Genomic DNA, 22,026 nt, shown 5'->3' with positions numbered 1-22,026 from the left:
AGTCTCTGTAGTGTTAAAGGTCACACGTTTTACTTTCTCCTTGTTACAGATAAGATTCACTGCGGTTTGACACTTGCACATAAGCAGGATATGCTATTTTCATCTGGTATATGTAATCTGAAGCATCAGATCTCTGCTATATCGGCACTGTGTCTCCCTGCCTGCTTTTTAACTGCCAATAAACTATTTAAGTCTCTCTTCTTACAAAATACTCAAACTACTCATTTAGTTTGTAAAATAAATCAAACCAATTTACCATTATGACTAATGTAATCATGACGTTAGAGTAAACCATGTCACTAGAGGTCACTGCCGTTCTCAAAGTAAGGTGGTCACACTTGTGTGTTTAGTCAACGGCTTATTTCTGCCTTGAGTGTGAAGTGACTGTGTGAAACAGTTCACAGCTTACTGGGACTTCTAACAATGCTTCAGAAGACCAACAGCCAAGTCTGGGATTTTAATTGGAACCACACAACTGCACGCTTTTATGAGTTTCCGTTTAACCATCATTGGGCATGGTCGTAACAGTGTGGGTTTCAGGTTCTGTGACATGTACGAGTTTCTGTAACGTTTGCGAGTGGCTTAAAAAAGGCAACATGTCCAACAAAACCGATTCTCTCAGCCATCTTTAGCACTCCCTGAATGAAGCATGGGAGCATAAAATTCAAAGATCAGTCATTTACATCATGAAACGGTCTACATATAGAAGGCAGTACAGAAGATTCTGCTGAATGTCCTGTTATGACCTTGATCTTAAGTATTCAGAGGAAAGTCAAATCCAGGAACTTGTTACATCATATTACATCATTTAGGTCACGCAGATTGTTAGCGAAGGGCTTCCAACTAAGCTCGATCCTACACGAGCATCTTCTTTCAGTTCCTAGCAATGGGAAATAACTGAAATTCCAGACAGCTTTGTTGTAAAACTAACCTCGCTATCCTGTTGCTGTTCTGTGTTTGTGTTAAGAAACACGTGAGTGACTGTGTGGGTATGTGCATGTGCATGTGCATGCGGGTGTGGGTGTGTGTTCTAGTGCATCAAATTACACATAGATCTCTTTAGCACAGTCCCAAAGATAGTGTCCAGAGTACAATAGAACAGAATCTATGCAACAGTCACTCAACAACATTTTGGGTGTTAAAACCTGAAACAATTGATGTAATATATTTTGATATATTTTGACAGTGGCATAAGCTGAAAAGAGGGAAGTATATAAGAATAGAAAAAGCAGAACTACATTCAGAATACCCTATGACAATATTTTTCTATCTGCAATAAAGTTTAAGTGTGGTTTTTGTTTCGTTATTGCAACAGAACTACAGACGGTCTAACGACTGAGGAGAACAGAATAGAACTGTAACACAATACAGCTGTGGTCAGATGTTTACATCCACTCATCGGGCATGAATGCCATGGTAATTCTTTTTCCACAGTATAATGACTGTACAGCCTACATATTTAATGAATTTAAAGAAACAAGTTTGAATTCATTTTGAATTTTCTCGAATCCACACAAGGTCAAAAGTATAAACACAGACTCAAATATATACATAGACTCCCACTAATGTTTGGTTGGTGGTGCAAGTTGCACGTCAACCAGATGCTTTTGCTAGGCATCAACAAGCTTCTGGCATAATTCTAGTTGGATATTTGAGCAACTTCATTTAAACTGGTTGGTTTCCGGACAAGGACCAACCGTTAAAGAACTCTCCAATAATTTTCAATAGGTTGGTGGTCGGGGCTTTAGGAAGGCCATTCTAAAACCTTAATGTTAGCCTGTTTTATCCACTCCAGAACCTAGCTTTGGTGTGTTTGGGCTCACTGTCCCGTTGGAACAACCAAGTTTCACCCTTCTAGCTGCTGATGTGAAGCGAAGTGGACGAATTTGGAAGTGGTCATCCTATTTCATTATTCCATCCACTTTATGCAATGTACCAGTACCACTGACAGCAAAACAGCCACATAGCATAATGCTACCACCACCAGGCTTGACGCCTGGTAGAGTGTTGTTAGGTTTGAAAGCCTCACCTTTACTCCTGTAGTACTTCTGTACCACTTTCCTATTTGGAAAAAGAATTGATCAAAGAAATCATAACCATGATGAGTGTATACAAACTTCTGACTGCAACTGCAACTGCTTTCATTATGCTCTGTAGGGTAAAATCCAGTTTGTGTACAACTTAAGAAATCTAAAATGTGTGTCTAAAACACCAAACTAGTTTCACTAATGAAAGCCTCCCATGCAGGAAGAAGAGCAGAGTAGAGTAAAAAAAAAAACGTGCAACACAAAATCAACAATATTTTGTGCATTAAAACTAAAAAAAAAAATATTGAATAATAAAATTAAATAGAGTGGAAATTAGAATATAATAGGCAGCACAGCTGAATGAATGAGAACATAATAAATAATAATAATAGAGGGTGAACATTTTGATGTGACTGCTGATGTGCAGCAAACAGCTTCTCATAAAACATGATATGAGATGTGTCAAAATGCATTAACATCACTAGAGTCCAAAGTCCAAAGCAAACATTTCATACCCTAAAGATTATCTTTTGTTTTCTTTTGTTTTGCACGGTGCACTTCTCCTTTGTTCTCTGTCCTTTGTCTATATCTCTTCCTCCTTCGGCCCCTCTCTTTCTCTCCTTCATTCCTACCTCGGTCACCTTGCTACGACGTGAACCTCTCTCAGACCTTCTTGCGCCGCCGAAAAACACGAAGAAGATCATGCCTGCTGAGCTCAGTCTATGCTGAGAGAAGGAGGGAAGGAGGACGCAAGGAGAAAGGGAAAGACGGGAGGAAACGAGGAGGAAGGAGAGGACAGGAGGGAGGAAGGGAGAAAGGGAGGGGAGGGGGGAAGAGAGAGAGAAAAACGAGACAGGGGTAGTGGATGTAGCTGTAGCTGTGGGCCGGGGGGTGAGCTACCTAGCCCGGGCTGCTCTGCTGAAACATCCATGGGTGGCTGTGTCGGGAGCCACCACGACTCTTCGGGCAGCTTAAACGAGAACTCGGACGGCACTGGAGGTAACTTGCGGGGCTTGTCGACGTCTTTTATTGGCCACAAGCTTGCATTTCTTTTTTCCTTTTTTTTTACGAAGGGCTTCCTCCAGGCTCCCTGCATGTTGTCCTGACTGGAGGTCTTCTTCCCTTCCTTTTAATATCCGAGCCAGACAGAGCCGAAGACAGACAGCAGTCCTGCCGGGTGTCTCCCTCCATGCACCTGGCCTTAAAACGGCAAACGACGCCTCGTCTGCTCTCTACTTTACAAAGTGGGAAACATTGACTGTGCCAGTCTGCCTCCCTTTGTTCTTTGGTGTTGACTAAGCTAGCCGGCTAAAACGTAGCTAGTTAGCTTGCTAGCTTTCTGCATAACAAATATGGGTCACAGGCAGCAATGGCATGCAAGGGGAGCGCTCAGGCGTGATTCAGTGTGATTTCAGATTTGAATTATGCCCAGATTCTCTGCACAACTTGAAGTTACTGACAGCTCGAGTAGGGGTGCACATATGGCAGCTGCTGATCTTGTCTTATATTTATCATTATTATTATTATTATTGATTGTTTTCGTTGTGAGCGAGGTGTCGGGTCATGCTGTGTCCTGAAAAGTGGTCGGAAGAGTGGAGGAGGTGTCAAAACTGTAGCTTTATGACTAAAAGCGAAACTTAAAGTGTGAGCAAAAAGTGATATATCGCACAAAACTGCAAGGTAAAGGTTAGTTTTATTTACTGAGCAATAAATGGAGTTGCATGCAGTCCCAAAGCATAGTAGGGATGACAGCTCGAGCAGTGAGAAATTGAGTGCGACACTGTCTATGAATGCATGCTGTAGTACATATTCCCTTTATTAGATAGTTTACGTTGGTGATATGGATAGGGTGCACAGTGAAAGAAGGGTGCTTTGTCAACTATAAAAGCTCTGGGTGGGGTTTAAGGGGAATTGTTGCGTTTAAATGGTGTGAATCTTAAAAAAAAAAGAGGGGGGGGGAGAGCCCCTTCTTGTAGTTTGAGGTGTTGTACACAACTTCCTTAGTGTTGTTTCCTGGTTTGTCTGATCTGAAAATGAGTTCTGCTCATAGCCAGTGAGTTATTTTAATTACAGAGCGGTAAATACAGTTGGTCATGTGGGTGGGGGGTGGAGACTTAGAGATGCTGAGATAAAACTTGGTTTCCTTTATTCATTCCCTCGTTGCCTCTGCTTCTGTCTTTGCCAGTTTTCAGGCTTCCTCCCTGACTAGATATTGGGTATGAACAGCAGCGGTATCTGTAAAATGTGGAGGATCAAGAGACGATGCAGCGTTAAACGGATGCAGACAAGCAAGCAGGAACAACGCAGTTCAGTTCAACATAGGCACATTTATGTGTCACTAAATCAGATCTCGTAGGCAGGTTTACATTGCAGAAATTTCTATGTTAAATTGTTGTACATACCGGCCTACATAAATCCTTCCTGAATGACACCCAAGTAGGTTACTGTTTAAAGATATACGTGAATTATTGGCTGACAGACGATGTGGAAAGCAGGCTAATGAAGACTTATGGACAGAGTCATGCAGACAAGTTCATAACATGAGAGCATATCCGCAGGAATTCAGGCATGCACTGCTAGAAAATGATTACAGCTAAATGACGCACTAAAATGCTTTTATGTTCCTGATGTTACTGATTGTTTGGTACTTTTGCTAATGTTTTGTATAATCACATAAAATTGTTTAAAGAGCCTGTCCAATGAAAACTGGCACAGTTATATTTTCCTCTAAAGATAAATCAGGAACAAAAAAAGCAATTCAACTTCGTAGTTGAGCATTTCCGCCTTGGAACTGCTTTGTACCTGTGTTGGGTCTGGCGCCCCTCTAAGAAACTGGAGCTAGAGCCAAAGAAGAATCCTGACTATTGTAATATATAGTACTTAAGCGCGTCTTAAGCCACTTTTAACAAAAGAAGGAATGACTGTCAGGCCGTCGGATCTCCATCTGTCCATATTTGCAATCAAGTATAAGCATTTGACATTGTCACACTAAAGGCTCATGCTACCCCTTTACCATAACTTTTCTAATCAGGGTCCAAAATGAACAACCTTCTAATGTAGTTAGTTTCAGTTTGCCAAATAAATGTAAACGAGTATCGAGCTCAGGGTCACGGGAGAGGTGGATCAATCGTAACCCAATGGTCAAGTTCCCAGTCTATTCCAGGACTATCACAGTTGACAGCCAGCCATTCCTGCTCACATTGATGCCTATGTGCAATTAAGAGTCACAAGTTAACCCAGAGCACTTCAGCGTTAACTGCTGTACCACTGTGCTACCAAAATAATTGTGGGTTGCTTTTTTCCCTACTCACTTACATGTGTTCTGGTTCTGAGTTTGATAAGCACACGCTCATGGCTCAAACCAATGCGTGATTTAGACTTCTGTGGGAAATCTATGTGGTAACTTACGACATAACTGGAAAGTCCTTTTAACCATACACCATAACCTTCTACATAACCCAACGCAGCCCACAGCAACTTGAATGGCGTGGAAGGTTGAAACGCAGGGTTACGAGGAGTTTCCAGTTAATACGTAGAATTCCCACAGAAGTCAAAATCACGCGTTACGCAGAGCCTACAGACACCTTTTCAGACCGTCACTTACATGTTGTAGCTGTGTACTGTCGTCAGGGGCCAGTGTCACAAACAGCCCTTTTTTGTGCTGTTCTCAATACAGATCAACAAAGGCCTGAAGCAAAATTAAATGTTAAAAATAACAATAAGTGTTCACTTTTCAACTAATCTATACATAGCATCTTAGACACCAGTCTACGTGCTGTTGGGTCATTGGAAGACTGAAGGGGAGTACTTTTGCTTTGGTTGTGTACCCCTTTGCTCTGTGTAGGTAAACAGGCACAAACGTAGTACTATAAAGCAAGCGTCGCACAGCTGCTGTCTGAGCTATTGACTCCCTCCCTGACATTTTTCTTCTGTCCTTTACCATGTAAGCAATCATTAACACTAGTCAATGAGCAGATGATTAGGACTTTATGGGCTGTGTGAAGAAGTGGATAATTGAGATAAAGAGCCTACAGTTTAAGAGGGTTAAGTTGATTAAATGGTTAAGCATCCAGGATTTTTACTTTTATGTTTGATTAGTAAGTTAATTAATCGTTTAACGATTCACAAGAATTTGGCTTCAGTTTTGCTCTGGGCTCTTCTTTATTCAGCATAAATCTTTGTCACTTTGCTGGTGGATATTGTTTGTTTTGTTTTTAGTGTATTCCAGTTTTCTTGCCTGGTGAGTCAAAAAGTTAATTTGAAGCACAGTTTCTAACGCTGTTGAACTCAATCCATAAAATATATTTCAACTATGATACATCAACATGTACTAAACCTTGTGCAGTTTACTATTCTTCAGAATAATTTTCACATTGAGCACCTATGTATGAATTTCATTGGCACTGGGAAGTGGTTTACAGTATTTGAGAAGAGTTGAAGGTCAGCACCAGGAGAGGAACTTTAATGTATGTTTATCTGTGTTGCTATCTGTTTACTGTACAGCTGCTGCATTGTTTTCCTCCTCCCTGAAATATCAAAGGCTAAACCTGTCCAACTAGGTCCCCCTCAACCTACTAAACGCTGTGTACTGTAACCTGTCTAATGAGCTTATTTCAAACGGGAAGTCTTTTCAGCAAGTTCAAGCAAGTATTAAAAGTAGCACGGCTAGAGGCTTGTCTTACTAAAGTCAGTTGAAGGTTGGTGTTATTCGACTTTGCCACATGATCATCAGGGTTCGTGTATACCAGCAGGTGTAACTCAACACCTTGATCCATCAGCTTGCTTGCACCTCCCTGTCTGTGTTGTGTATTCAAACATACACGCTGTCCTGTGTGTCGGCCCCTTCGGCGGTGATCCAGATGGTGTTACTCACCTGCCTTCACGCTGCAGCCGGAGGGCTGTTAGATGCTAGAACCGTAACCATTTAATTGGGTTTAGTACCAATACATTTTTAGCTTCACTTTGTCTAAATGCTTCATTTAGACCTTATATTATAGTGTAGGCCCATTTTTAATTGACAATTGAATCATGCTTGTGTTTATGAGCAAAGCTGAAAGTCTTGTTTTGTTTCCAGTGAATCCTAACTTTTGTTATGCCTGCTTCCTCCTTACTCATAATCTCTACTTCTCATTTTTATCTTCTGTGGATTTCCCATCTTTTCTCATCTTGGATCCCACATCTGTCTACTTTCTCTTCCCTACATCCAAATTGCTTTTGTTTGTCTTCTTTCCTTTTCTTGGTATTTCCCCTTTACTCCTTCTTCTCTTTGTTGCTTCCTCCGTTTATTCCCATTTTGGTTCACACCTTTGATTCCTCTTTCCCTCCCTCACTTTTATGAGAGTCTTTTTCAATATTTCTGTTTGGTTCTTCAATTTTCAGTCTGCGTCAGTCTTCCTGTTTTTATTAGTTGCATTTTCTCTCTAAATCCCCCCTTTCCTCTCCCTCTCTTTGCCGCTCCCAGTGGCTCTAGGGCGTAACCAGCCCCTGAAGAGAGAGCGGCCTAAATGGAAAAGTGACTACCCGATGACTGAAGGCCAGCTGCGCAGCAAAAGAGATGAGTTCTGGGATACGGCGCCAGCTTTCGAAGGCCGGAAGGAGATCTGGGATGCGCTGCGGGCTGCGGCCAGCGCCTTTGAGAGCAATGACCACCTGCTGGCTCAGGCAATCCTTGACGGAGCCAGCATCACACTGCCACATGGTAACACACATTTCCACAGTGATGGGTCTAGTTGACAAGTCATAGATTTTGCTTTATTTTCTGAAAAATAGCTGTAATGGGACACTGAAATGTCAAAGTCAAAATCTCCCCTTCGAATACTCACGATACAGAGCTTTTACTTCATGCCACCTGTCAGCATTCAGTACCACACGCAGCTACTAAATAGTAGCTCTTCAATGTAAAGAGGTTAAATTTACATAGAACAGAGAAGCAAAGGGAGGCTGCTTCCCCAGGAAGTGTCTTTAGATTGCCCTCTGATAAGTTTCATAAACAGGAAGCAAACTTTGCCACATATTACTGAAGCATTTTGTTTATGTAAGTGCCTTCTTTGCTGTCCTTGTTAAAGTCACAGACTACAATTGACATTTTAGTGAACATGGAAGTAAATAGAGCGATTATAAAGCATCAATATAATTCAGCCTGCTATAAAAGAACCTCTTAGTGATTTTCAGTGACCACATTTTAGAGTTTAGGCTTTAGCTGCGAGGAAGTGCTGCAGAAGTAACCCATAAATAATAAATAAGGGGCATGTTCTTGCTCTGCTGAAAGGAGGAAGTAATAAGTCACCTAAGTATGCCAAAGAGTTCAAAACACAAGAGCATTCTCTTAGAACAAATCTATAAAATATATGTGGCTCAAATTCAGGAAGCCCAAATCCAAGCTGTTATAATAAGCTGCTGCAGTAGGCTCTCTACGCGTGGATGTATCGTTCTTTATTGTTCCCAATTCTTCAAACTTCACAAAAATAATACAGTTCTGTGCAGAATCCCTCATTTCTTTATATTTTACTTGAAAAATGGGAAATAGATGCAGAGTTGTTGAAACATGCAAACATACAGAGAAATACAGGGCACAAGGCAAAAACAGAGTTTGTATAATTCTACCAAGCTTGGAAGGGAATATTATTTTTAAGCATAGCCTGAACTTTAATAAGCAAGCTTTCTTGTAATTTCTTTAAGTAGTTTTCAGGAATAGTTTCTTGGAGGACATTAAAAGCCCTTCTTTAGATGTTTGCTCCCCCTTGGTCTGTTGTATGTCAACGTGATCCCACAATGTTAATAATGTTCAGAGTTCTGGGTCTCTGGTGAGGCCAATCCATGATGCATTATAGCCCATTCTGCCAGTTGCTTGGTGAAATTGGTTCCAAAGAGGGTGTTGCACCAAAAACATTCTGGTGATTGCTTTGGTCACCAGCAGATTGGAACAGTTACCTGTATTTTCTGTGGAAAACACCAATTTGGCTGCAAACACAGTCAAGCAGTAGTGAAACACTGACTGGAAACGATGGTTTGCTGCAGCGAAGAGGCAGAGCTTTTACTTTGAAGACGGATGCTGTCCCATTTCTGGTTTCTTCTCACAGTTTCACTACTGTTTGGAGACCACAGGAAGGGACCGAAGCAGTCGCAATGAGGTTTTTGCCAGCTGGTCTGGGACATTTTTCGAATTTTTCCCCTAGCGACCAGTGGTTGCTAAGTGGTCACTGACCTACCTCTCGGCCTTAGGTAACTGGGGCCTTATTAAGTTGATGATGGTTAGTGGTCACCTGACTGCAAAACCTGTATATGTATATTTTAAGTACCATTAAGAACCTCATGTCAGTGCCTTACAATGTCTACTTGATTCCTCTCAGTAGTTTGGCTAGGTCAGATCAGGTCCTGCTGGGCTGCAGCTGTGGATTCTCTAGACCTGACATCATTGTTTCACTCTACCAGCAGTGCAGTGCAGAGAGTAGACACAACACTTAAATATTTTCACCACTCACACATTTACATTTTCTCAGTCAGTCATGCAAAGCATTGATTTCAAATTTCTTTCACCATTCTGCCCTTGTTCACCAGGACACTTTTGGTCTTCCAGTACTGCTTTACACTTAAACTGAGCAGCATACAGGAATCAGAACTGACATTCCTAAATGTTTTCATCACATTTAATACATCACATGTTGTACAATTGGGATAGAGGGAAAGATGGATGGATTCTTAACTGGTCCCACAAGGGAAATGACTGTGTTCTGTGCAGCAGAATAAAGGCAAGTTTGCTTAAATCTTTTGGCTATGTGTGGTTGGCTGTGAAGTCTGTTTAATAGGTTTTAAGAAACAAATTGAAGTTGCGTTTTGTTTGATGTGAAAAGGCTTATCTTGAACATCAGGCCACCATTCTAGGTCTGCAGCAAAGGAAACGCATGAGAAAGAAACAACACATTCACAAATTTAAAGCAATTTTATTATGTCCAACATCCTAGTTATCACTCTTAGCAAGTTAAATATTAAGAAATCCAGAGTACAGCTGAGGCTGACGAAGCCATCATTAGTTTTACACACACGTGTTGATGTTGCTAAAGAAAAGCCAGGGTATTTTTGTGACACCAGAATAAAACAATCGCTGTAATCTGTAGGATTCGCTTTATTCCTGTCTTTTCAGTAGCTGTTTACATTTAGTCTGCACCAGCATGGTAAAAAGAAAATGTTTGCTCACTATGGGACCAAACAGCGATCCTCAAAAATCCTTTAAAATTGCATTACCATTACTAGCTGAGACTTTGTTGGTGCCATTCAGGAAATGGATTAGTTTCTCCAAATCCCCACTTAATTCATAATGGAGACTTTTATTGTATTAGAGATGCATCATCTGATGGGTTCCCCTTTCACTGTTTTTTTTTTTTTTTTTTTTTTTAAAGAGTTTAAGTTTTTTGTTTTGGTTGTTGTTTTTTGTTTGCTTTTTTTAAGAAAAAAAAAAGGTTGAAAACAAATTTTGTGGTCATTGAAAGTTGCTCTGTGAACACTGAAATGAGATTCAAGTCTTTGTCTTTAGAAAACATAAGGAAATTATAGAGCATCTTTTTTGGAGCCATTTGCTGTCATTAGCCATTCATCCATCCATTTTGTGCTGCTCATCTGTCTTGAGGTATCAGGGGCATGAGGCCAACTCTTTAAGCACTTATGGAGACACTGAGTTGTTACAAAGCCATCCCAGAAACTACATCTCTCCAACATCTTTCCTGGGTCTCCACCAGGAGTAAAAACACCTCACCTAGGAGGCGTCCATGAGACAACCTTGTCAGATTCCCAAACAACCTCATCCAGCTCCTGTTGTGGAGGAGTAGCGGCTTTACTCTTATCTCCTCCTGAATGGCCAAGCTCCTCATCCATAGGGAGACAAGCCACAATTCGGAGGAACCTAATTCCTCACACAATCTTATTCTTTTGGGCACAGCTTGTGACCATAGGTGAAGGTATTGTCACTACGGCAGGCCAGTACAGCATTCTGTATCTCATTGTGCAGCTCTAGTGACAATAAAGGCATTCTATTCTATCTGCATCACTACCAGTACCACCTGAATCCATCTGTTAGTCTCCCAGTCTACTTTCCGCTCACTCTGTGATACCCAGGTCTTCCAGCTGAGTCCAGCCATGTAGATTCTCATCCTGTCCACTTCACACACTTCTTACAAGAGTGAAAGTTGGAGGTCATCATTCAATTAAGCCAACATTGCCACATAATCTACAACAGCAGATCCTGATACCACTAATCTCAAAACCCTTCACCCCTTGGCTGTGCCTAGAAATTTTGTCCATCAAAGTTATGAATAGACTCTTTAACAAAGGGCAACCTTGGTAGATTCCAGCTCAGGATCCAGTCTGATTTACCGTGGGTAACACAAACCAAGCTCTTACCACACTTGGCAGGCCAAATAGCCCATAATAATGGGCTAATACCGCATACTCCCAAAGCACCCCTCAAACGACATCCCGAGGGATGCGGTCATTTGATTTTTCCAAGTCCATAAAATGCATGTAGGCTGGTTGGGCAAATTCCCACGCAGTTTTGAATATCCTTGTAAGGATGGAAGGATTTACGGATTCACATCACTTATATTTTCATCCTTTAAAATTCAAAACGTGTTGGGGGGGATATGCAGCACAGCAAGCACTTCAACAACATGTTTCTTTGCTTTTGTCATAAGATTCATTCTTTAAAATTTGGTACAAGGCTAATTCCACCTTGTGGGTGGAATTTGTTTTTGTTTTGATGAAATGCCACAACCAAAAGCATCAGTACCATCTGGAATACATTGGTGTTCTGCAGCTGAAAAATAAATAGCTGTTGAAGGGAAAAAAATCAAAGGAAGATCCTTTCCAGATCCTGTTTATACATTTTCATTGAGCCATGTTAAAACTAATATTTATCTTAGCCTTTTGTGATGCTGGCTATCACTACTTCTTCATATTGTGCGCTCTCTGTTGTCCCACATAGAAGGAGCCTAAATAAACAACTGTTTAGTTGGTGTGCTGAAATATCGGAGGTAGGACAGCTCAACTGTAGATTTATTTGCTCAAATTTATATTTATTTTATGTACCTGATAAAAGCAGAGAGCTATAAAATATTTAAACATGCTCACCAATTATTTATGTAGACTCCTGCACAATATATAATAGTGTGGTTGTGGTTGAAATAATTGCTGCACTTTCGTTTTGTGGTGGTTTTTGGTGATTGCTGCTGCGCAGTGGGCTACACGTGCCAGAAACCAGCCTTTTTGCCACCTTATTCCTTCACAATTACATGAACTCTGCACTTTTCTTGAAGGCAAGAGTTACTTTCATGTCCTCACCGAGGCCAAAGTTGTCATCATCTAGAGAGTAGCGAGAACTTTTCTGGGCTTCTGCTAACTCATCTCGGTTTTGGTTACAGGAAAACTCACTGCTACTCTCGGGTGCATCGTGCTTCGGTTTAAGTCATAAAACAGCGCAACAGCAGCAAGGTGACCTTTTTTTTAAAAATGTCATTTAGAAGAAACTGTGGTCAGGCGGTCTTCTCACTTTTGTGGGGAGAGTTTTTCATCTTTTTGGATGTCATCATCAACTTAATCTTCTATTTTTGTTAATCCACAATAAATATGACCTTTTAGTTTTTTGGTATGAAAAGTAGTCACTTTGAATTATTTTGCAGGGTATGTATCTGTCAGGAATCCCCCTCGTGAACAGAATGGCTTACATTTTTACTCGTGGACACAACCTCTTCAGTATGCTATAATTCCCACTTTCTGTCCACCAACTCTTTTATTGTCAGAGTCTGAATCACAGAAATTACATAATGTTTCGTTATGTTTTAGTCCAAGGTGAGACTTTCCCTTTTCTCCTGCTTCCACAGTCTGTCCCCCTACAATCTTTATTTTCTATTTGTATGACTCTCATTTCTCCATTTCATATTAATCCAGGGTATTATGAAGCATAGTTCAGGTTTTGGCTTTGTTGAATGGGAAAAAATGTTTTAACTTTCACTTTATTACAAATGACTAATAGATTTCTTTAAACAGAAAGTATTCCATCTCATGCACAGCAAGGTATATATATCTATATATTAGAACTTTTTTGTTTAGACAAGTAGTCCATGAAGAGTTACGAAAAGGAAAAATTAGAAATGACCCTCCTGTTCACTTTAGTGTTTTATGGCTCTGCATTGGAAGCTCCGAGTTAATCATTTACCGAGCTCTTACACTTCTGTTTATATTGTAATGTGATTTATTGACAGTGGCAATTCCTGCAAACCATAATCTGTAGCTTTCATTTGATTTATTAACCAAATTAATATTTAGATTTTTTATTTTTTTTTAATACCGGTATATTGAATTAATTGGTTATATTCTCCGTTCTTCCAGGAGCTCTAACCGAATGCTACGATGAATTGGGGAATCGATACCAGCTGCCAGTCTACTGCCTCTCTCCCCCCGTCAACATGATCGAGGAACGCTCCGATGAGCCCGACGGTTCAGATCCTGACTCCGGAACCACCGACCCGTCCTTGGGCATTGCCGGTGAGCCTGGCACAGGAGGGGAATGCCAGCTTCGGCTTCGCCTCTCCACGGGTCGCGACCTCCGGCTGGCAGTCCGTTCCACGGACACAGTAGGCATAATGAAGCGGCGTCTACAAAGTCAGGAGGGCGTGCCTGCCGCAACGCAACGCTGGTTTTTCTCAGGGCGGCCCCTGACAGACAGACTGCGCTTGGACCAACTCAACATCTCAAGAGACTATGTAGTGCAGGTCATCCTCAGCCAGCGACCACCACCAGAGCCTGAAACTACACCAGAAACATCAGGGCCAGTGGCAGCAGAAGAAGTAGCCGCACTGCCACAAGAGCCCACGCCGGAGGAGGATTGATGCTCCCAAACTGGCAGCCTGGAACGGGGCATACCAGTGATGTGATAGTATAAAAGTTGGAGGATAACAAGGGACACAAAAGAAGCTGATTTCTCTTCTCTTCTCTTCTCTTTTCTCTTCTCAGACATTTTTTGCTGAGAACTTTGTTTGGGCTGATATTAGGCATCTGCTGGAGCATAAGGACTCTTGGATTGAGAAAAGACTAATCCTTTTGGTTTTTACACATTGAAATTTTGACCTTTTTTGAAGTCTTTTTAACTGTTCCTATGGAAACCAAACAGCAAAAAGAGAACTTTGTCAGATGGCTAAAATGGGTTTTCTTAGCAACACTGATATTTGAATGTTTCTGTGTTTCAGTTTCCATTCAAGTTCTGCTCTTTGGCAAAGCTGGTTCAGCACAGAGAATTCTTCGTATAAGGCGACAGGGTTACGCGTGTACTTTCACAGCATATGTTTTCAATTTAGACATTTCAAAAAGACACTTAACAGTACTGAGAGTTATTCAGAAATTCTTCATTTAAATACATGATAGTAAATCAGTCAAGAATGCTTGCGTCAGGGGATAAAGTCGGTATACAAACAGCCATAAAGGAAGTTTGGTGTAGTTGGTTAGCAAGCAGATGTGTTCTCCCTCTTGAGGCACTCAGAGGACATGACTGGATGCTTTACCAAGCTGCTGCTGCTGGATCATATTCTTTATTTCACTCTGCTTCACTGAACAATCAGATTAATCATGTTATAAGTAGTCAGCCTGTGCGTGAGAGTGCGTGTGAATAAGTGTGTGTGCGTGTGCGGATGTTCATATATGATCAGGACACAACCACCACTCATTCATGTGGTGAAAAGGATGGACATCAGAAACACAGTTGCATATTTTGATTAAAGAATGTTTTTAATGAAAACTAGTCATTGTTTGTTTTCTTCGATCTCTCTTTCAGAATTTCATATTTCGATGAAGACTTGGGACATACTGGACTGATATGCCACAATACTTACACTTGCTACAACTCTGGGATTGCCTTTTAATAAGGTTTATGACTTGCTTAGTTTTTCCACTTCTTGCGTTTTAATTAATCATTTTCTTTGCTTAATACATTACAAATATTACACGTCAAATGGTCTCACAATGTAATTGTTTGTAGATTGCATAGTATTGTGTAAATGGCCTGTATTTGTAAGGACCCCAAAGCGCTTTACACTACATTCAGTCACACACATTCACACACTGGTGATGGCAAGCTACATTGTAGTCACAGCCGCCCTGGGGCGCACTGACAGAGGCGAGGCTGCCAAACACTGGCACCACCGGGCCCTCTGACCACCACCAGTAGGCAACGGGTGAAGTGTCTTTCGCAAGGACACAACGACCGAGACTGTCAGAGCCGGGGCTCGAGCCAGCAACCTTCCAATTACAAGACGAACTGCCAACTCTTGAGCCACTATCACCCCTTGTGTATTCCCATGCACATAGCGTCATTTTAAAGTTACAAATAGGAAAAAATTATCTTGTATTTTGTGGCTAATATTGAAAGGAAAGATTAAGGCTAAGGGCAAAAATTAACTTTCTTTCTTTTTACTTGGTAAAATGAGCTGTGTGACATCCTCAATACCATTTTAAGCCTGAGTACTGAATTTACACATCATCACCTCCTATAAGTGTAATATTTTGCATCAGTTTTAATTTGAACAAAACCCTCAGAATGGTTTTAAAATGTCAAAACAACAACATTTGGCTTGTCTAATTTGTTTGGGCCTTTGGACAGGTGCTGTAGCCATTTCCATTATAAATGTCAGGCTAAAATAATCGCCTCCTGGCTTCAGTCACAAGTCAAGTCAAGTTGGCTTTATTGTCACTTCAACCATATACAATTTAACAGTACACAGTGAGGCGAAACAACGTTCCTCCAGGAACCGAGGTGCTACATGCAACATAAATTTACAACATAAATTAACAAAAAACACTAAACTAGCTAACTAAGAGGCCTAGTTAGCTGGCTAGCAGAGACAAGAACTAAGAGGCCTAGTTAGCTGGCTAGCAGAGACAAGAACTAAGAGGCCTAGTTAGCTGGCTAGCAGAGACAAGAGGTCTCCATAATAATGTAATATAAGCTCCCAGAGCATTGTTTTTGTGCTGATGTTAATGCCGCGGGTGTTTTTGGAATTTTGCAAATTCTAAATCATATCTACAAATATAACAGCAGAGCACTACTGACTCTTACACACACATGTGCCTCAGCAACATCCCCCACATGCTCTGTAATTTCACGTGGTCAACCACTTTGCGGCTAAGTTGCTGTGCTTCCTAAATGTTTCCACTTTGCAATAATACCAGCTGATTGAGGGAAGCAATTTCACAAAATGACTTGTTACAAAGGTGGCAGCCTGTCACAGCGCCACACTTGAATCCAGTTAGCTCATTAGAACAACTCATTTTTTCACGAATGTAAAGGCAGACTGCTTGGCTTGATGGTTTTATGCTCTGCGGGACTGATAACACCTAAATTTAAGAGGGACTGTTTCTGTCCTTTGTTGTGTGATTACAATTCAGTAATGTGTCTTATCAATCTTTAAAAAACTAAAATGTAGGATTCCCCAAAAGATCAAATTATAATTTCAGGATCTGACACTGATATATCCATGATAATCTAATCTGTTTTATCTGTCTAGTCTCTTTAACAGGAATAATACAGCACACTTAACAGCATAATACACACTAAGTTTTTCCTGTAGTCTCTTTTCTCTATAATTTCAACATCATTGTTTAAGCCCATTCATTTAGTCCTGGCAGAAACTGGAAGTTTTCTTGAAAAACCCAATTACGCAAGCATTGATTAATTGGATTTGTTTTTGAAAGAAGTGCTGCTAAGCGGCATTCCCACCTTGACAAAGACATACCTGCTATCATTCAGCTGGTATGAGGAAGGAATGCCAGCTGCCTCTCCACAATTCCTATAAAATACAAAGGAAGTTAAAGAGTTGATAAGCCACTTGTTTAATATTGAGAAAAGTCGCACCGTGCACACACACACACACACACAGGGAAGTGGATGTGGTGTAAGGTTAGTATGATATGACATTTTCAGTCCCCATAGAATACGAAATAGGATAGTGGTGGGGAAAAACCTTTTACTTAATTGAAGTGAGGGTCCAAGCAAGGAAATTGCATTTCCTTTCAAAACAGCATAAAACACACTCCCCTTGAGTCATCTGTTGCCTTTTTTTTTTTTAAATAAACAAAGGTTAATCAAAAGAAACCCCTATACCTATGTGTATTTATAGGAAAGGGTCTACGAGTTGTCATTACAGGTGCAACCACACAGGCATGCTTAAATGTTAGTGGTTATTTTGGAAAGAAAACGCTCTGCAGGTAACTTCCCAGATGTATACGTAAAAAAAAAAAGAAAATGCAACAGTGATTTTTCCATTTGGTCATTGCGTTTACAAAACTCATTCAGATAATCCTGTTTTGTTTTTTTGTTTTGTTTATAATCTGGGTTTTCTCCTTTATTTCGTTCCTGATGATTGTGTTCTCTTGACGCATTCTGTGGAAGCGTCCTTTTTCTTGTTCTTCTTTAGAAGTCCCATGACGGCTTTCTAGATTACCTGCTCCACTTTCAGTGGCGTATAACCATATTTAAACATTTTAGGGGTTGCAGTTCTGTTTTACAGAAGTTTCTGTATCATTAGTTGGCCTTACTTCCCCCCCAAAGTGGTTAGTGTGATCACACAATCATCAGATTACAGCATGGATTTTGTACCGAATGAATTGTCGTCTTCAACACAGCTAAATTAATCAAGCTTAACAAAAGAGGAGAGCCGGGTGGAAAGCTAGTGGTAATCCATTTATTTTGATCATTCATTAAATTTCCTTTCATGTGCAGTGTGGTCCATTGTCATCGTCATCATTGGTCAGGTATTAAAGAGTTCCTCTTTTGAGTGGGGATTTCTCAGCCTGACGTATAAATGCAGCTGCAGCTGCTGCCTTTACACAGACAAACACTGCTTACTGCATCTGGTTCCAGTGTGAAATTTTGAATCAAGTTTTGCAGGGTAAGATCTATTATATTCCATCTGATTGTCACAGATATTCAGGAGGAGGAATAATCTGCTCACTTTGGGTTATGTAAAAATCAAAAATTTAGGTATCTTGAAGTATGTTTAAAACTTCTTATATAATTGAAAACACTTTGAAAATGCTGTTGTACTGGTTCCCAAATTTGAGTTCTCATCCTTTGAAGGGTCAAAAAGGTTTTAGGAGGAACTATCTGATTTTTTTTTTTATATACTATTTCATTTGATATCTTCTAAAAAAAAATTTATTAGATTTATTTTTTTAATTTTTACTAAACTAACAGATAGTTAAACTAAGGATATTTTCTCTGTAATTTTATTTGATTTTAATTAGTTTTCCAAGTTCACAATTCTTTTGTTGTTATTTTATTTTAGTTATCACTGCTTTGATTTAAAGGGTTAATTTTGTACTTGAGTATTTCACTTTTTTCAAGGTTTAAAAAGAAATATTTTTATTTGTTTATGTAAAAGAGTCCCATCACTTCCTTTCTTTTGTTACAGATGCATACATTTTTGCTCATGGTTGTGTGGGCTATACTGAGTGGCGCCCGCTCTGACACCCAGCAAGCAGATGTCGAGACACTCGTGGATAATGGTATCTCCTTGTCTTTGAATATTCCTCCATGTTTTCATTTTTGTTTTTATTTCACCAACAGTAAAATCAATTTTTTTGCTTTACCTAGTTGTGGTCCTGAGGGTGCCCTCTTTTACGGGTAGCATGATTCACGTTCCTTTGACCTGCGGAGAAGCTTTTCAGAATGAGCCTGTGTTTTGGAAGAAAAATGGTAACGCAGCTTTTAATTCAATTCATTTTACTTATGTAAAGAAAAAGTCAAAGTCACAAGAACTTTCTTTTGCTTGTTTGCTCTATAGCTCATCAAGCTTTTGTTTATCCAGACGTCAAACTTTCCCGTTTGTCTCTTTATGGCTTTTTATGACCACATTGTAACAATGAACATGTCCGTGTCTCAGGTCAGGAGCTCAATCCTCCTCTGCAGGGGAACCAAGTCCAGGTCCTGGTGGAGGAGATGAAAGGAGGGAACTACACTTGCCACCTCAGTCCAAGTGGAGAATACCTGAACCACACTATGATCTTAATCCAGCTTAATCCAGACAACAGGACAGTCATATTGGAAAACAGAGAAGGAGGTAAGTTGAAAAAAAAAGAAAGAAGGAAGGAAAGGAGCAAAGGCAAAGAAAGAAGTGAAACGAGTAGGGGAGGGAGAACAAAGAAGGCATGCATGAAGGGAAAGGGCAAAGAGCAGATTTTCTTTGACTGGATTTAGCCTCAGGCTTTCTCTGAAGAAGAAATGGTATTGATGGGACTGAACAGCTAAGATGATGGTCAGATAGGGATTTAGGATAAGAAAAAAAAAAAATAGGGAAAGGGTGTAAGGGTGGGGTTCCAGAGCAGAAAACAGAAACTGGATCAAAGGATCACCATTAGTAGTGTCAAAGGAATTTTAATAGAGAAGATGAGGGAAAAGAACAACACAGTGAGCAGGCTTTATATTAGGCCCATCATCACATTGTTAGTGCTCATGTTTCTCCATAAGGTTTCAGCTTTGTAAATCTCAAACATTAAGTTTCTGCAGTTTTGTGCTATGAGGCAATGTTTTCCTGTGATGGAACAAAACCTTAAAGTTGAAGAGGCAGCTACAAAGCTTTTTTTCTCGTTTACAGCAATTATATCAATGCCCTGAGTGATTTATTTGTGTTTACTCGATGGGATCTAGAAGAACAATGAAACACTACAAGTGTAAGCTACACTGTTCATAAGAACATTAAACAAAAGAGAGGGAGGGGACTGACAGTAATTCTGTTGCTCCAGGTCACATCCACTGCTCGGCACCAAACTATACAGGATTCTTTCACTGCTCCTGGAAAAGAACAGCGCTCAGATCTGATGCCAGTGTGGTTTTGGTTAAGGCTGAACGGTAAGGACAAAGACAATGCATAGCATACTTTGGTTGGGTGCTGGTGTGGAGGAGGTGCTCTAGATAGTATTTTAACATCAACTTATATTTATATTCCAGTTTTACCGAAGATATCCCCTGTGAGCTGGATGCTGATGCATCAGGGGTTCGCTGCCAGGATGCCCACTGCCCATACAAAGAGGAGCAACATCGCATTTCCTTCACCGTTTACATACGCAGCCATGCTCGTTTGGAGACCTACACAAAGTCTTTCTACCTGAGAGAAATCGGTAAGTTTGTTTTTGTGTATTTTAGCGTATGAAAAGTAACTTTCTTAGTCATCGTGCCGTGATTTCCTCTCTCCATTCTCTTTCTTTTTTAACCTTTGCCCACCTCATTTCTCTCCCTCCCAACTCAATAAAGTGAGACCGTCAAAACTCCCTAACCTGCACATCAGTGATGGGAAGGTGTTCAGCTGGGACTACCCTGATACTTGGGAGAAACCCTGCAGCTTCTTTGGCCTACAGTTTGAGGTCAAGCTGGTGCACAGTGGACATCCCTGCAACAGTGACAATCAAATAATTGTAATTAATACACGTACATCTATACACCAGATTCATATCTCTTTGCTGATGTCCAGTTTAGTCGAGGTTTCTTTGTCTTTATTAAGTCGCCTCTTCTTTGTGCAGAATATCACCACTGATACAACCAAATATGAGGTTGGCGTTAAGACCAAGAAGTATGTTTTCTGTGTGCGAGCTCAGGACAAGTTCACCAGAGGGCCGTGGAGCCACTGGAGTCAGTGCACGTAAGTGTATTGATTTTTATTTATTTATTTTTTGCTAATTCTGTTCCTGTGCAAGGATTCACACTATTTACAAATCATTGTATACTGACTGATCCAATCTGTACTGTTTTGTTCTTTTTACCAACAGAGTGAACAAACATAACGTGGCATGCTAAGCGTTAGCCGCTGGACTCTGCTGCCGCACCAGAAAGAGGAAAACAGTTTTTAAAAATATTGTAATTCAGAAGGAAAAAAAATGGTCTAATACATTTTTTCAAGTGATGCACAACATATGAAGCTGTGCTTCAGGAGTGAATGTATACCTGTACAGTATTTATTCATCCCTCTTCATCCCCATTCGTTATGTCTGTGGAACTACAGAACAATGTTCCAATAATGATTTGTACTGTGATTGAAATGAATTAGTATTTCCTTCATGCCCTTTTTAACTTATTTATATCTGTTCAGAATGTTTCTCAACATTTTATAATAAATTAATGAACATGTCAGTTTATTGTATTTTCTTTCATTTTATAACAGGGCATCTCAAAATGTATTTGAATCCCATGGGTTATCTATAGTAATGACGAGTTTATTTTGAGTGCAGAACATACAAAAGATGAAAAATGCACTGACAAACTAGAAAAAACACAAAATCATAAAACTAAAGTACTTGTACATATTTGCATATTTTATATTCTGATATTGTGCGAGTTGCATGTGTATTCACTCATCATGTGGCTAGGCGAGACAAAAATAGGTAATAACAATGACAACAGTAGGAAAATAATAGTCAGTAATAATACTGAAAAAATATTTATGACATTAGGGGGCGATCATGGCTGTGGGGCGATCGTGGCTCAAGAGTTGGGAGTTTGCCTTGTAATCGGAAGGTTGCCGCTTCGAGCCCCGGCTTGGACAGTCTCGGTCGTTGTGTCCTTGGGCAAGACACTTCACCCGTTACCTACTGGTGGTGGTCAGAGGGCCCGGTGGCGCCAGTGTCCTGCAGCCTCGCCTCTGTCAGTGCGCCCAGGGTGGCTGTGGCTACAATGTAGCTTGCCATCACCAGTGTGTGAATGGGTGTGTGAATGGGTGGATGACTGGATGTGTAAAGCGCTTTGGGGTCCTTATGGACTAGTAAAGCGCTATATAAATACAGGCCATTTACTATTTAAATGAAGGGGAGGCACTAGAAACCATGGTGTTTTGGGAGGTGCCATTATTGGCCAGGTCGTTAGTGTCTACGTTCTTTATTCAATGAATTATCTTTTATCTTTTATGGTGTTCGTGGTGTACAAGTTATGAACAGGAAGTAATGAAATGTTTCTAACTGTAAAAGACCTCAGGAA

At 40.4% G+C, this 22,026-nt stretch overlaps 2 protein-coding genes across 3 annotated transcripts; both read left to right on the top strand.

The window, feature by feature from the left end:
- Positions 1 to 1,745: 1,745 nt before the first annotated feature.
- ubtd2 (ubiquitin domain containing 2) lies at positions 1,746 to 14,805 on the top strand. The gene is made up of 3 exons (XM_026182471.2): positions 1,746 to 3,026; positions 7,489 to 7,725; positions 13,404 to 14,805. Exons 1-3 carry the CDS (start codon positions 2,750 to 2,752, stop codon positions 13,901 to 13,903), a joined length of 1,014 nt encoding a protein of 337 aa, XP_026038256.2. The 5' UTR covers positions 1,746 to 2,749; the 3' UTR covers positions 13,904 to 14,805.
- Positions 14,806 to 14,826: 21 nt separating this feature from the next.
- il12bb (interleukin 12B, b) lies at positions 14,827 to 21,186 on the top strand. Of its 2 annotated transcripts, none has more exons than XM_026182474.2 (9): positions 14,827 to 14,933; positions 18,476 to 18,569; positions 18,658 to 18,759; positions 18,947 to 19,123; positions 19,806 to 19,911; positions 20,011 to 20,180; positions 20,314 to 20,474; positions 20,580 to 20,698; positions 20,826 to 21,186. In XM_026182474.2, the coding sequence occupies exons 2-9, from the start codon at positions 18,476 to 18,478 to the stop codon at positions 20,851 to 20,853; spliced, it is 957 nt and encodes a 318-aa protein (XP_026038259.2). In that variant the 5' UTR covers positions 14,827 to 14,933; the 3' UTR covers positions 20,854 to 21,186. The 2 variants fall into 2 exon arrangements, with proteins under 2 accessions (XP_026038259.2, XP_026038258.2); XM_026182473.2 differs by lacking the exon at positions 14,827 to 14,933 and adding an exon at positions 17,862 to 17,953.
- Positions 21,187 to 22,026: the final 840 nt, after the last annotated feature.

Source organism: Astatotilapia calliptera, chromosome 10 (assembly GCF_964374335.1).
Source record: "Astatotilapia calliptera chromosome 10, fAstCal68.1, whole genome shotgun sequence".
NCBI lineage: Eukaryota > Metazoa > Chordata > Actinopteri > Cichliformes > Cichlidae > Astatotilapia > Astatotilapia calliptera.
This window is presented reverse-complemented; position numbering and strand designations above follow the sequence as displayed.

Bases quoted from the DNA above. Each gene is read 5' to 3' on its own strand.
- ubtd2 (XM_026182471.2), top strand. From the start codon at position 2,750: ATGCTGAGAGAAGGAGGGAAGGAGGACGCAAGGAGAAAGGGAAAGACG. The intron at 3,027-7,488 runs GTAACTTGCGGG...TGCCGCTCCCAG, and splicing joins GAACTCGGACGGCACTGGAG to TGGCTCTAGGGCGTAACCAG. The intron at 7,726-13,403 runs GTAACACACATT...CCGTTCTTCCAG, and splicing joins CAGCATCACACTGCCACATG to GAGCTCTAACCGAATGCTAC.
- il12bb (XM_026182474.2), top strand. From the start codon at position 18,476: ATGCATACATTTTTGCTCATGGTTGTGTGGGCTATACTGAGTGGCGCC. The intron at 18,760-18,946 runs GTAACGCAGCTT...TCCGTGTCTCAG, and splicing joins TGTGTTTTGGAAGAAAAATG to GTCAGGAGCTCAATCCTCCT. The intron at 20,475-20,579 runs GTAATTAATACA...TTCTTTGTGCAG, and splicing joins ACAGTGACAATCAAATAATT to AATATCACCACTGATACAAC.